Source organism: Panulirus ornatus, chromosome 9 (assembly GCF_036320965.1).
Source record: "Panulirus ornatus isolate Po-2019 chromosome 9, ASM3632096v1, whole genome shotgun sequence".
Taxonomy (NCBI): Eukaryota; Metazoa; Arthropoda; class Malacostraca; order Decapoda; family Palinuridae; genus Panulirus; species Panulirus ornatus.
This window is the reverse complement of record NC_092232.1, coordinates 2,810,209-2,823,282: the sequence shown is the minus strand read 5'-3', so window position 1 is coordinate 2,823,282 and position 13,074 is coordinate 2,810,209. Positions and strand designations below refer to the sequence as shown.

General features: G+C 40.6%; 1 protein-coding gene across 1 annotated transcript in view; it reads left to right on the top strand.

Moving 5' to 3' along the window:
• LOC139750161 (MAM and LDL-receptor class A domain-containing protein 1-like) overlaps nt 1–13,074 on the top strand; it is a 212,290-nt gene that overhangs the window by 184,128 nt on the left and 15,088 nt on the right. Inside the window, exons 53-56 of the mRNA XM_071664505.1 lie at nt 2,099–2,220; nt 8,138–8,363; nt 9,036–9,157; nt 9,327–9,464. Coding sequence (XP_071520606.1) covers nt 2,099–2,220; nt 8,138–8,363; nt 9,036–9,157; nt 9,327–9,464 — 608 coding nt within the window. The remainder of the gene's footprint in view (nt 1–2,098; nt 2,221–8,137; nt 8,364–9,035; nt 9,158–9,326; nt 9,465–13,074) is intronic.

Below are 13,074 nucleotides of genomic sequence, written 5' to 3'. Positions count from 1 at the left end.
GTTTGGGGAAAACAGATCAGGTGGTGAAAGGCTTGGAATGAATGGGATTGTTGATTGGTCAGTCAGGATATTCAGTGTGTATGGCACTAGATGAGGCGCCTGAGTGTTGGCGGATCGCCTGTGCATTACCATTATATAAAGATAGGGTGGATAAAAGTGAATGCTCGAAAAACGAGGATGTGGTAAGTTGTATAGGGAAGTTGTGATTAATAGGATGGTGGCCACCATGTAGCATAAGACTGGGGAGGATCAATGTGGTTTCAGGAGTAGCAGAGAATATCTTTGCTCTAAAGATATTGTTAAAAAAGAATTAGAGAAGCAGCAGGATTTGTATGTGGCATTCAAAGCACATAATGGAGTTGATGAAGATTCACTAGTATAAAAGGCAAAGGATGTTTGGACCATATCAAGATTTTGTTTGAATTAATCGAAAGAAGATAAACTTGTTTGTGGCTTTTATGTATTTGGAGGAAGCATACGGTAGGTTGATAGAGATGACTTGTAAAAGGTGTTACGAATATCTGATGTGGAGGGAAAGCTACTACATGTACTGAGGAGTTTTTATCGGGAGGATGCGTCTATGCAAGTAAAAAGAGAGGAGTGGGAGTGGTTTCAAGTGAAGATGGGTCTGCTTCATGATTGGGGATTCACATGAATATTTGATCTCTCTATGGATGAGGTGTTTAGGGGGCAAAGGATGAGTCACGTATCGCAAATTTTCGTAAGCAGACAGTGCCCACCAAGATGTACAGTAACCATACGTTAGGGCTAAGGCTGACGCCTTTATCATTCCCCTTTCCTCGTTACAGAACAAAGTACCTTCCTAATGAGACCTCACAAAGGATATTCTTGCTGAGTTTTAATGCTGATTATGTTTGAGGTCTGCGACGCATGATATCTATCTGTTATCGCAAGTTTACATTCCGCTATATCCTACTCTCCTTAACGTGACTGTTCTGCCAACGGTCAGTCGAATATGATACCATGCTGATCCGGCGTGCTTCCTAATGTGGCCATACTCTCCCAGGGTTTGTCCCTGATGTGGCCATGCTCTCCCACGGTTTGTCCCTAATGTGGCCATGCTCGCCCAGGGTTTATCCTTAATGTGGCCATGCTCTCCCAGGGTTTGCCCCTGATGTGGCCATGCTCTCCCAGGGTTTGCCCTTGATGTGGCCATGCTCTCCCAGGGTTTGCCCCTGATGTGGCCATGCTCTCCCAGAGTTTATCCCTAATGTAGCCATGCTCTCCCAGGGTTTGCCTCCGATGTGGCCATGCTTTCCTAGGATTTGTCCCTGATGTGGCCATGCTTTCCTAGGATTTGTCCCTGATGTGGCCATGCTCTCCCAGGATTTGCCCCAGATTTGGCCATGCTCTCCCAGGGTTTGTCCCTAATGTGGCCATGCTCTCCCAGGGTTTATCCCTAATGTAGCCATGCTCTCTGCGTTTGTAAATGACCCTTAGGCATAGACATGAAGTTCCAAACTGAGTTATTTTCTAGCAGGAAATGAGCTTGCAGACACCAGTGAAAGTATTCTCCAGCCACCCATCACTAAATATGTTCTCCTTCACCCAGATCTTGTCATGAACCCTCCAACCAACTCTATTTTGCGCTCTCCCACAATGTTTTATCATGCTCCCACCGCCGATCTTTTATTATACTCTCCACCCATCTGTTACCATGCTTTCTCCACCCATCTCTTCTTGCTGGCGGTCATGATGCTTGCCAGTAAGGCTGTAGTGTGTGTGTGTGTGTGTGTGTGTGTGTGGGGGGGGGGGGGGCAGTGGATGCTACAGGGAGTGTGGGGAAGCAACTGTGATGACCCGCTCTTCCCAGGATAATGGTAATATATGATACAGGATGATGGTAATGTAAGATATACAGACAACAATACATTTTTCCTCTTCCTGAGAGTCAAATGTCGTTTTATATGGTTCTTCTGTTGTCCATATTATACAATATACATTTCTTTTCTTGTATGATCTATTTTCTTTTAATCATTCCGTTTCACAGATATTCATATCTTTTGAGAAACTAGTTTCCTGTTTTTCTTATCCTCAGTGCAAAGTTATGATCATATGAATCTGTTGTCTTTTGCAGTGTCAGTAGAAAACGAAAACAATGAAACAGTTGGACTGAAGATCACACTACTGAAAATGGCAGAGCCAGCCTGGAGGGCTGCTCAGACAGCGCTCTACACATACCATGGAAGACGTTTAAAGGTAAATGTTTGTTTTGGATTTATTATCGTGTTGTGTTTCAGTGCTGTATTGTTGTATTCTCGTCTTGTAGTGTATGGTTGGTTGTTGAAAATACGAGGAGAAGGTTACAGAACGAAACAGTTAACGAGAAAACGATAACAAATAGCGAACTGGAGATGGAAGCCGTGGGAAAGACATGCATGGGATCGAGTGAATTGGAATGATGTGGTATAGTGTGGGCGACGTGCTGTCAAGGAACTGAGCCAGGGCATGTGAGCTGGTATGGGGAACCCTTGTAAAAGGTGTGATGAGCCTCACTGTGGAGAGGAGCCTGTAATTTCGGTGCATTACACATGCCAGTTAAGAATGGTTGTGAAAGAATGCGGCCTTTCTTCATCTGTTCCTGGCGTTACTTCGATAACGCGGGACACGACCGACAACTATGAGAGAAAAAAATACATTTTTTTGCATATCAAACTGTATCATTCTGTTCTACTAATTTTCACATATAGTGCGAAGAGAAAGCATACATCACACAAATATGTGAAACAAATGTGCTAAATATTAAAGCTCATATGAGGTCACCTGCTGATGGTTTCACTCATCAGAGGTTGACCACCTTCAAACATAAGTATTACATGATAACGTATTATATTTGTGTACGATGGGCCTTCAAGGCCGAGTTATAACCCGTATTTATTCCCAATCACTCTCCCATACCATCCATCACTCTTGCATATGCGCAAGATCCAATATAAGATCTGAGAGAAAACAAAAGTTTGGGTAAAAGGATCACTATCTGCGTGGCTGAAGGCTGAGAATGTGGAATTGAAGAACAACAGTTTCTGTTCTTTTTAAATGACGTATTGGATGGTGCCAAGTCTCATGACACAGTTTCACGTGTATCTGCCTATTTTAGTTTTACATTTAACTTTTGTGGCTATATCATTCTATATCTTTACCACATCACATCATCTTTCATTATCTTGCTGTTATATTTTCTTCTCCCAGTCTTTCCACATCCTGTCAATGACCCACAGCTACTGATCTCCTTACTGTATACTTCACAGAGCTCACCTCTTGTAATATTATGGTTGACAATTTTTTTTTTTTATTCTAGGATTTCACATTACATTTAACATTCCTAAATGTTTTCAGCTGTACATCTTATCTATTGTCAGGTATTATCTACTCGAGGATTTTATAGTATTTCTTTTACCATTTAATCAAATGTCTGATATATGATCGGGATTTTTTTCAAGTGAGATATAACATTTGATGCTGTCTATCACCAAGTTTTTGTTTGCAAAAATGCAATCAAATACTGATGATGCGTGCTCACGTGCGCACCTGTGTGTGTGTGTGTGTGTGTGTGTGTGTGTGTGTGTGTGTGTGTGATTACTTCCGTAGTACTGGGGAGTTTTGCACACTCTTCAAATTTCTTTTGCATTAAATAATCATTCAGATTAATTTTAATGTCTGTATTTACAGTTTCCTGTATTTACTTGTTCTATGTATTTCGTACTCTATTACAATACAAGAAATTCTTCACATATTTTCTAATTCGTTTCAGTTTCCAAATGTATTATTCAGTTGACCTGGCATTTCTAATTTTGAAGAAAATTTAAGTATATGTCTAATTGTTATCTTTTGAAGCCGAAGGTGAAAATTTGAAGAAGTTTTCAGAAAAGAAGAGAAAATGTTGGGGTGAAGAGAGTGGTGAGAGTAAGTGAGCTTGGGAAGGAGACTTGTGTGAGGGAGCACCAAGAGAGACTGAGTACAGAATGGAAAAAGGTGAGAACAAAGGACGTAAGGGGATTGGGGGAGGAATGGTATGTATTTAGGGAAGCAGTGATGGCTTGCGCAAAAGATGCTTCTGACATGAGAAGCGAAGGAGGTGTGCAGATTAGAAAGGGTAGTAAATGGTGGGATGAAGAAGTAAGATTATTACTGAAAGAGAAGAGAGAGGTATTTGGACCATTTTTGCAGGGAAATACTGCAAATGAGTGGGAGATGTATAAAAGAAAGAGGCAAGAGGTCAAGAGAAAGGTGCAAGAGGTGAAAAAGAGGGCAAATGAGAGTTGGGGTGAGAGAGTATCATTAAATCTTAGGGAGAATAAAAAGATGTCTTGGAAGGAGGTAAATAAAGTGCGTAAGACGAGGGAACAAATGGGAACTTCAGTGAAGGGGGCAAATGGGAAGGTGATAACAAGGAGTGGTGATGTGAGAAGATGGAGTGGGTATTTTGAAGGTTTGTTGAATGTGTCTGATGATAGAGTGGCAGACATAGGGTATTTTGGTCGAGGTGGTGTGCAAAGTGAGAGGGTTAGGGAAAATGATTTGGTAAACAGAGAAGAGGTAGTAAAAGCTTTGCGGAAGATGAAAGCCGGCAAGACAGCGGGTTTGGATGGTACTGCAGTGGAATTTATTAAGAAAGGGTGTGACTGTATTGTTGACTGGTTGGTAAGGTTATCTAATGTATGTATGACTCATGGTGAGGTGCCTGAGGATTGGCGTGATGCTTGCATAGTGCCATTGTACAAAGTCAAAGGGGATGAAAATGAGTGCTCAAATTACAGTGGTATAAGTTTGTTGAGTATTCCTGGGAAATGACATGGGAGGGTATTGATTGAGAGGGTGAAGGCATGTACAGAGCATCAGATTGGGGAAGAGCAGTGTGGTTTCAGAAGTAGTAGAGGGTGTGTGGATCAGGTGTTTGCTTTGAAGAATGTATGTGAGAAATACTTAGAAAAGCAAATGGATTTGTATGTAGCATTTATGGATCTGGAGAAGGCATATGACAGAATTGATAAAGATGCTCTGTGGAAGGTATTAAGAATATATGGTGTGTGAGGCAAGTTGTTAGAAGCAGTGAAAAGTTTTTATCGAGGATGTAAGGCATGTGTACGTGTAGGAAGAGAGGAAAGTGATTCGTTCTCAGTGGATGTAGGTATGCGGCAGGGGTGTGTGATGTTTCCATGGTTGTTTAATTTGTTTATGGATGGTGTTGCTAGGGAGGTGAATGCAATAGTTTTGGAGAGAGGGACAAATATGCAGTCTGTTGTGGATGAGAGAGCTTGGGAAGTGAGTCAGTTGTTGTTCGCTGATGATACAGCGCTGTTGGCTGATTCATGTGAAAAACTGCAGAAGATGGTGACTAAAATTGGTAAAGTGTGTGAAAGAAGGAAGCTGAGAGTAAATGTGAATAAGAGCAAGGTCATTAGGTACAGTAGTGTTGAGGGTCAAATCAATTGGGAGGTAAGTTTGAATGAAGAGAAACTGGAGGAAGTAAAGTGCTTTAGATATCTGGGAGTGGATTTGGCAGCAGATGTGACCATGCAAGTGTAAGTGAATCATAGGGTGGGGGAGGGGGCGAAAATTCTGGGAGCGTTGAAGAAGGTGTTGAAGTCGAGAACATTATCTCGGAAAGCAAAAATGGGTATGATTGAAGGAATAGTGGTTCCAACAATGTTATATGGTTGTGAGGCGTGGGCTATGGATAGAGTTGTGCAGAGGAGGGTGTTCTTATTCACTCTTAACTTTCTTCTTTCACACTCTTTACCAAACTCAGTCACCAGCTTCTGCAGTTTCTCGCATGAATCAGCCACCAGCGCTGTATCATCAGCGAACAACAACTGACTCACTTCCCAAACTCTCTCATCCACAACAGACTGCATACTTGCCCCTCTTTCCAAAACTCTTTTATTCACATCCCTAACAACCCCATCCATAAACAAATTAAACAACCATGGAGACTTCACACACCCCTGCCGCAAACCTACATTCACTGAGGACCAATCACTTTCCTCTCTTCCTACACGTACACATGCCTTACATCCTCGATAAAAACTTTTCACTACTTCTAACAACTTGCCTCCCACACCATATATTCTTAGTACCTTCCACAGAGCATCTCTATCAACTCTATCATATGCATTCTCCAGATCCATAAATGCTACATACAAATCCATTTGCTTTTCTAAGTATTTCTCACATACATTCTTCAAAGCAAACACCTGATTCACACATCCTCTACTACTTCTGAAACCACACTGCTCTTCCCCAATCTGATGCTCTGTACATGCCTTCACCCTCTCAATCAATACCCTCCCATATAATTTACCAGGAATACTCAACAAACTTATACCTCTGTAATTTGAGCACTCACTCTTATCTCCTTTGCCTTTGTACAATGGCACTATGCAAGCATTCCGCCAATCCTCAGGCACCTCACCATGAGTCATACATACATAAATAACCTTACCAACCAGTCAATAATACAGTCACCCCCTTTTTTAATAAATTCCACTGCAATACCATCCAAACTTGCTGCCTTGCCGGCTTTCATCTTCCGCAAAGCTTTTACTACCTCTTCTCTGTTTACCAAATCATTTTCCCTAACCCTCTCACTTTGCACACCACCTCGACCAAAACGCCGTATATCTGCCACTCTTATCATCAAATACATTCAACAAACCTTCAAAATACTCACTCCATCTCCTTCTCACATCACCACTATTTGTTATCACCTCTCCATTTGCGCCCTTCACTGAAGTTCCCATTCGCTCCCTTGTCTTACGCACTTTATATACCTCCTTCCAAGACATCTTTTTATTCTCCCTAAGATTTAATGATACTCTCTCACCCCAACTCTCATTTGCCCTCTTTTTCACCTCTTGCACCTTTCTCTTGACCTCCTGTCTCTTTCTTTTATACATCTCCCACTCAATTGCATTTTTTCCCTGCATAGATATGGTTATGAGCCTCTAGACCTGGTGAAGAGCTTGTAGATTTATGTGCTGAAAAAGGACTGGTGATTGGGAATACCTGGTTTAAAAAGCGAGATATACATAAGTATACGTATGTAAGTAGGAGAGATGGCCGGAGAGCGTTATTGGATTACGTGTTAATTGACAGGCGCGCGAAAGAGAGACTTTTGGATGTTAATGTGCTGAGAGGTGCAACTGGAGGGATGTCTGATCATTATCTTGTGGAGGCTAAGGTGAAGATTTATATGGGTTTTCAGAAAAGAAGAGTGAATGTTGGGGTGAAGAGGGTGGTGAGAGTAAGTGAGCTTGGGAAGGAGACTCGTGTGAGGAAGTACCAGGAGAGACTGAGTACAGAATGGAAAAAGGTGAGAACAATGGAAGTAAGGGGAGTGGGGGAGGAATGGGATGTATTTAGGGAATCAGTGATGGATTGCGCAAAAGATGCTTTTGGCATGAGAAGAGTGGGAGGTGGTTTGATTAGAAAGGGTAGTGAGTGGTGCGATGAAGACGTAAGATTACTAGTGAAAGAGAAGAGATAGGCATTTGGACGATATATATATATATATATATATATATATATATATATATATATATATATATATATATATATATATATATATATATATATATATATATATATATTCACCAGTTTTCTTTCCTCTGCCACTGCTGGTAATTCCAGAGTTCTGTTCTCTCCATGTAATTTAGTTCTCTTACTTTTGGTGAATCTTTGTTTGCGATTTTTGGTCCATATCCTGTTGATCAAAATTCCCTAAATGGAGAATGTTCCTGTATACTCTAGTTAGAGTCCCTTCTGTTTCATAAATAATGCAATTTGTCCCTTGCAAGGTAGTACACATAATTAGAACTTTACTCTTTATGTCCCAATCTTTATTGATTTTCATTTCCATTGGATGACTTCATTGGTCGTGTATATGACCACTGCTCGAGCCCCTCAGGGTCCCCAGAGGTTGTCACAGGTCTAGAGGCTCATAACCATATTTATGCATAATTTCATTTTTTCTTGCAAGTCTCACATGAGCAGTGTTAAAAGAAGTGCTCTGGTTAAGAGAAGTGCAGATGGTTAGCCATTTGTCCCAGACACTTAAACCCTAACTCTAACCATCATCTATCACACCTCATTAGTACAGTACCTATTGTTATTGCAGGTGGTGTTCACAGGAGAGGTAGGCCCGGATGCAGGAACTGTTATATCTCTGGATGATCTGACACTGACGCAAGAAACTTGTCCCCGGGGAACTTCACTACAGTGTAACTTTGATAATGATGATTCCTGTTACTGGACAAACAGCAACACTGGTCTACAGTGGTTTGTGTCTGATGGCTTCAGTCAACATAGATTTAATGGGCCACCAAGCGATGCTGCTGAGAATGGTATGTTAGTACACATTTTATGGATGTGTAATTGCATTTTTTGATAATGTTTTTTCTTTACATATTTTCCAGCTCATGGAAAATTTGTAGCATATTAAGGACAAATTGTAATGCAGTAGCCATTTTAGCTCCAGCATCAATCTCATGACTAGGGCAACAAATAATGTATGAAACGCTAAGTGTATAGTTCATGAGTATGATGATGATGTTTAGAGATACTACATTGAAGAACAGTCTAACTTCTTCCTCCCTGAGAAGTACAGATTGCGGAAAGGTGAGAAAAGAGGCCACGATATACGTAGCGGTAACTCAGCAGTACATTACAGATGCATCAACTAATATACCAAGGGAAAATGGAACTTTTACAGTAGGCGAAAATAATTTGAAACCATGGATAGGTAGCCTGCAAATAGTGAGGTGGAACCAAGCCATAGAGTAGCAGGATAAATGTAGGACGTTATGCTATGAACCTAAAGTCCTAAAAATACTTTACATAAACACCAAAACCTTTATTGTGAAGAAAATTCTACTGAGTCATGGGCATAATTAGTGAACTTCTTGTACCTTGATAAGAGATATAGTCAAAACTGATGAAGTATTTGATTTACTTAAAGTCCAGATCAAACCTCCCATGCCTCCTTGAGTAATCTTTACTTTCATTTTCATCCCCAGTATTCTACTCCATCTTTGAGACTGGACCTCATCACTTCCCAGGATCTAAGGCTCGGCTTACAAGCCCTACTTTACTTAGAAGTACACTTGACAGAAATCTGTGCTTCTTCTTTACTTTTTCGGTAAGTATGAGTTGCATGGTTATCTAAGTGGCATTATTTCACTAGAAACAATGAACTGAAATGTTATTTTTGAAGCTTTGATAAGTTCTTCAGTGCACTATGCATCCATTATATTTTTCCAATGAAGTTTTGATTCTACTAAACTTATCTGGAGTTATTTTGTGTGAAGGCTTGTTGCGAGCATGCAGGGGTGCTGTCAGTGCTGATGCAAGATATAACACAAACTAATGAAACTATCATATGGCAACTCCCAATCAGCTGTCAGCATGCAGACCCGTTATGGCATGAAGGTGAAGTGCCCATCCTGGTGAGTATCTCTAACCGTATTACAGACTTAGGTTACACTAGCCGGGTTGTCATACTGTCTTCTGATGATGACAACTGCACTGCATCTGAGCGATACCTTAAACCTAATTTCAATTTACTAGTCTAAGTGCACATATACATAGCAATGAAAGGTACGTGGACAGGGGTATGTGAAGGCAAGCACAGAGGGGAGAGTGGGTACAAGACATCAATATAGGGAGATGAAAGGTGGGCCCGAGTAGACTCAAGGAATCAGAGGGTCATAATCCCGGTAGGTGGGAGGTTCTGCATTAATGGTGTTGGCATGATAGGCGTATAAGATTATCATGCATGTATCATATCGTCAATATCATAAATTGCTTACACTGTGTTGCACTAATCTGGCATGTGCGATAAACTTGACCAGAGTATTGACCTTGAAAACCCAGATGAAATAAGTTGAAATTTGATATAATGTCTACCTAAATCTCCTCCAACGTCATAAATCATCAAAGAGGAAAAAAGACAACGTTGACTATGAAATAGGCAAGGCAAAATTCCCTGCGTATAGAAGGCGACTAGAGTAGGCGGAAGCGGAGGGAGGGGGGGGGGGGGGGGGTATTTATTAATATTTCACTGAGAGGAAACAAACGAAGGAGCCAGGTGGGCATTACTCATCCTCCTTGATGGCTCAGACTCGGGTGTCTGAATGAGTGTGGATGTGACCAAGATGAAAAGAAAGAAGAGATAGGTAGTATGGTTGAGAACGAAACATGTTCCTAAAACAAGAGTTGTAGGAGTGCGTGACAGAGTGCAAGGAAATAAATTCTAGATTGATGTTGATAAAAGTGAAAGTGGATGGCGAGATATGGGTGATCATTAGTGCTTATGCACCTGGCCATGAGAAGAAAGATGTTTAGAGGCAAGTGCTTTGGGAGCAGCTGAGTGAGTTTGTCAGCAGTTTTGATAATAGAAACCGAGTATTAGTGACGGATGAATTATGCGCGAAGGTAAGTAATGTAGCAGTTGAGGGTATAACTGGAGTGTATGGGGTATTCACAGTTCTGAATGGTAATGGTAAAAGCTTGTGAAAAAGAAAAGGTGAATGGAAATACCTGGTTTAAAAAGATGGATATACACAAGTACATATATGTGAGTAGGAGAGATGGTCAGCGGGCATTATTAGATTATATATCAATTGGTAGGCGTGTAAAATAGAGAACTTTAGATGCAAATCTGCAAAGAGGAGCAGCTGGTGGAATTTCTTACCACTATCTTATAGAGGTGAAGGTGAAGATTTGTAGAGGCTTTCGTAAAAGAAGAAACGACGTTGGGAAGAAGAGAGTTGTGAGAGTAAGTGAGCTTGGAAAAAAGACGTGTGAAGAAATACTAGGAGAGATTTAGAGTAAAAGAAGAGAGCGGAGGACGTGAGGAACGGGAAGTTCATAGAGAAGCAGTGATGGCATGTGCATGAAAGCATGCGAAAGGTGAGTTGTGGGCAGACTAGAAAGGGCATTGAGTGGTGGGATGAAAAAGCAAAGTCGCTAGTGAAAGGCGCTTGGATGGTATGTGAAAGGAGCATGTGAACGGAGAAAGTTAAGACTGAATGTGAATAAAAGCAGTTATTAGGTTCAGCGTGAATAAGGGACAGGTTAGTTGGGACATGAGTTTGAATGGAGAAAAATTGGAGGAAGTTAAGTGTTTTAGATATCTAGGAGTGGAGACGGCAGGAAATGAAATCACGGGGGCGGAATAGAGTCATAGCATGGGGGAGGGAGCCAAGGTTCTGGTTGCGATGAAGAGAGTGTGAAAAAAAGAACGTTTTCAGGGAGGGCAAAGACGGATATGTTTGAAGGAATAGTAAACCCGAGAATATTATATGATTGCTAAGCATGGGCTATGGATAAGACTGTGTGGACGGGGTAGATGTGCTTGATATGATATATTTAAGGACAATATATGGTTTGCTCGAGGAAGTTATGATAAGGTAAGAGAGATGTGTGGTAATAAAAAGAGTGTGGTTGAGAGAGTAGAACAGGATGAGTTGAAATAGTTTGGATATATTGAGATAATGAGTGAGGAAAGATTGACCAAGAGAATATATATGTAAGATGTGGAGGGAACGAGGAGAAAGGGAGACCAAAAGATTTTGACCGATTTCTTTTCGATTGGATGCATTTCATCACATAAGAGAAGTTTCCGTTGTGAGGCTGGTAGATAATAGATCGAGTAAAGCACGATTGAATTATGAGAGGGTGAATAGGAGCTTTAGTCTGATACGATAACCTTAATATTCAAGTTTGATTGGCCGGCGAGTCTTAATGAATACGACTTAAACTAACAAGTTGCAATCTGATTAAAAGGTTTAAAATGATTGATGTTCAAACAGTAAATGATTATCAAAATAAATAAATATATAGATAACGTTTTACTGGACTCAGGCAGTCATTCGCCTGAAAACACGCAGCTGAGGTATTATTACAGAACTGGGAAGCCATGAAAGTTACTAGTTAACCAATGCTTTGAGAGCTTAGGATCAAGATGGGCTGGATATTTCCACACACTGGACAAGCACATGAGTGAGGTACATCTAGATAGTCAGATTGGCAGATATATAGGGATGTTTACAGAGTAAATAGTATGGTTTATACATTATTCACTTGGGTGAACATAAAGTGATGAATATTTACAATGATACAGTAGCTAACACACTACACAGCCTAACAAACAAAATCAAGCTGTTCATATTCATAAATGTTCACTTGTTCATGGATTGTTTATGAAGTTTGCAGTTGTAGATGTAAGACTGTTCTTGTATCTGTCTATACGAGTTCTGATTGGAACAAGTCGAGTGTAGTGACGAACAGCTGTTAGTATATAGTTAACTGTGTAAGGTAACACAATATACGTTGATTCATTTAGGTTTTCAGTGAGGATGAAAGATAATTATGGATCTTATACAGCATTACAGTCACACAGTTAAGCATAAGGCACAAGAGCGTTGCCAGGGACACGTATGATGCCAGACACGAGCATGCTGCCGTGCTGCCCAGCACGTGTGCTTCCATTGCTATACTTTCATTAAGATGCGTCAGCCTTACTGAAACAAATTTTATGTAGAAGTATTGTTCTCGTAACATGGCAACCTAACTACAATGTTATGATATCCTTTGTTTATGTTGATGAGGTGATCGAGGCTTCAACTATGGATTACCTTTACCTGTGGATTATCTTCAGCTGTTGATTACTTTACCTGTAGTTTACCTTTAACTGTGGTTTATCTTTACTTGTGCATTACCTTTGCCTGTGGTTTATCTTTACTTGTGCATTGCCTTTGCCTGTGGTTTATCTTTACTTGTGCATTACCTTTGCCTGTGGTTTATCTTTACCTTGGATTGCCTTTCCCTATGGTTTACATGTATTTGTAATTCAAATTTACCTGTGGATTACCCTTACCGGTGCTTTATCTTTACCTGTGGATTACCTTTACCTATGAATTGTCTTTACCTGTGGTTTACCTTTATGTGTGGATTACTACTACCTATGATTTACCATTATCTGTAGAGTACCTTTAACTTGGGTTTTTCTTTACCTTGAATTACCTTTACTTGTAGATTACCTGGAACTGGGGT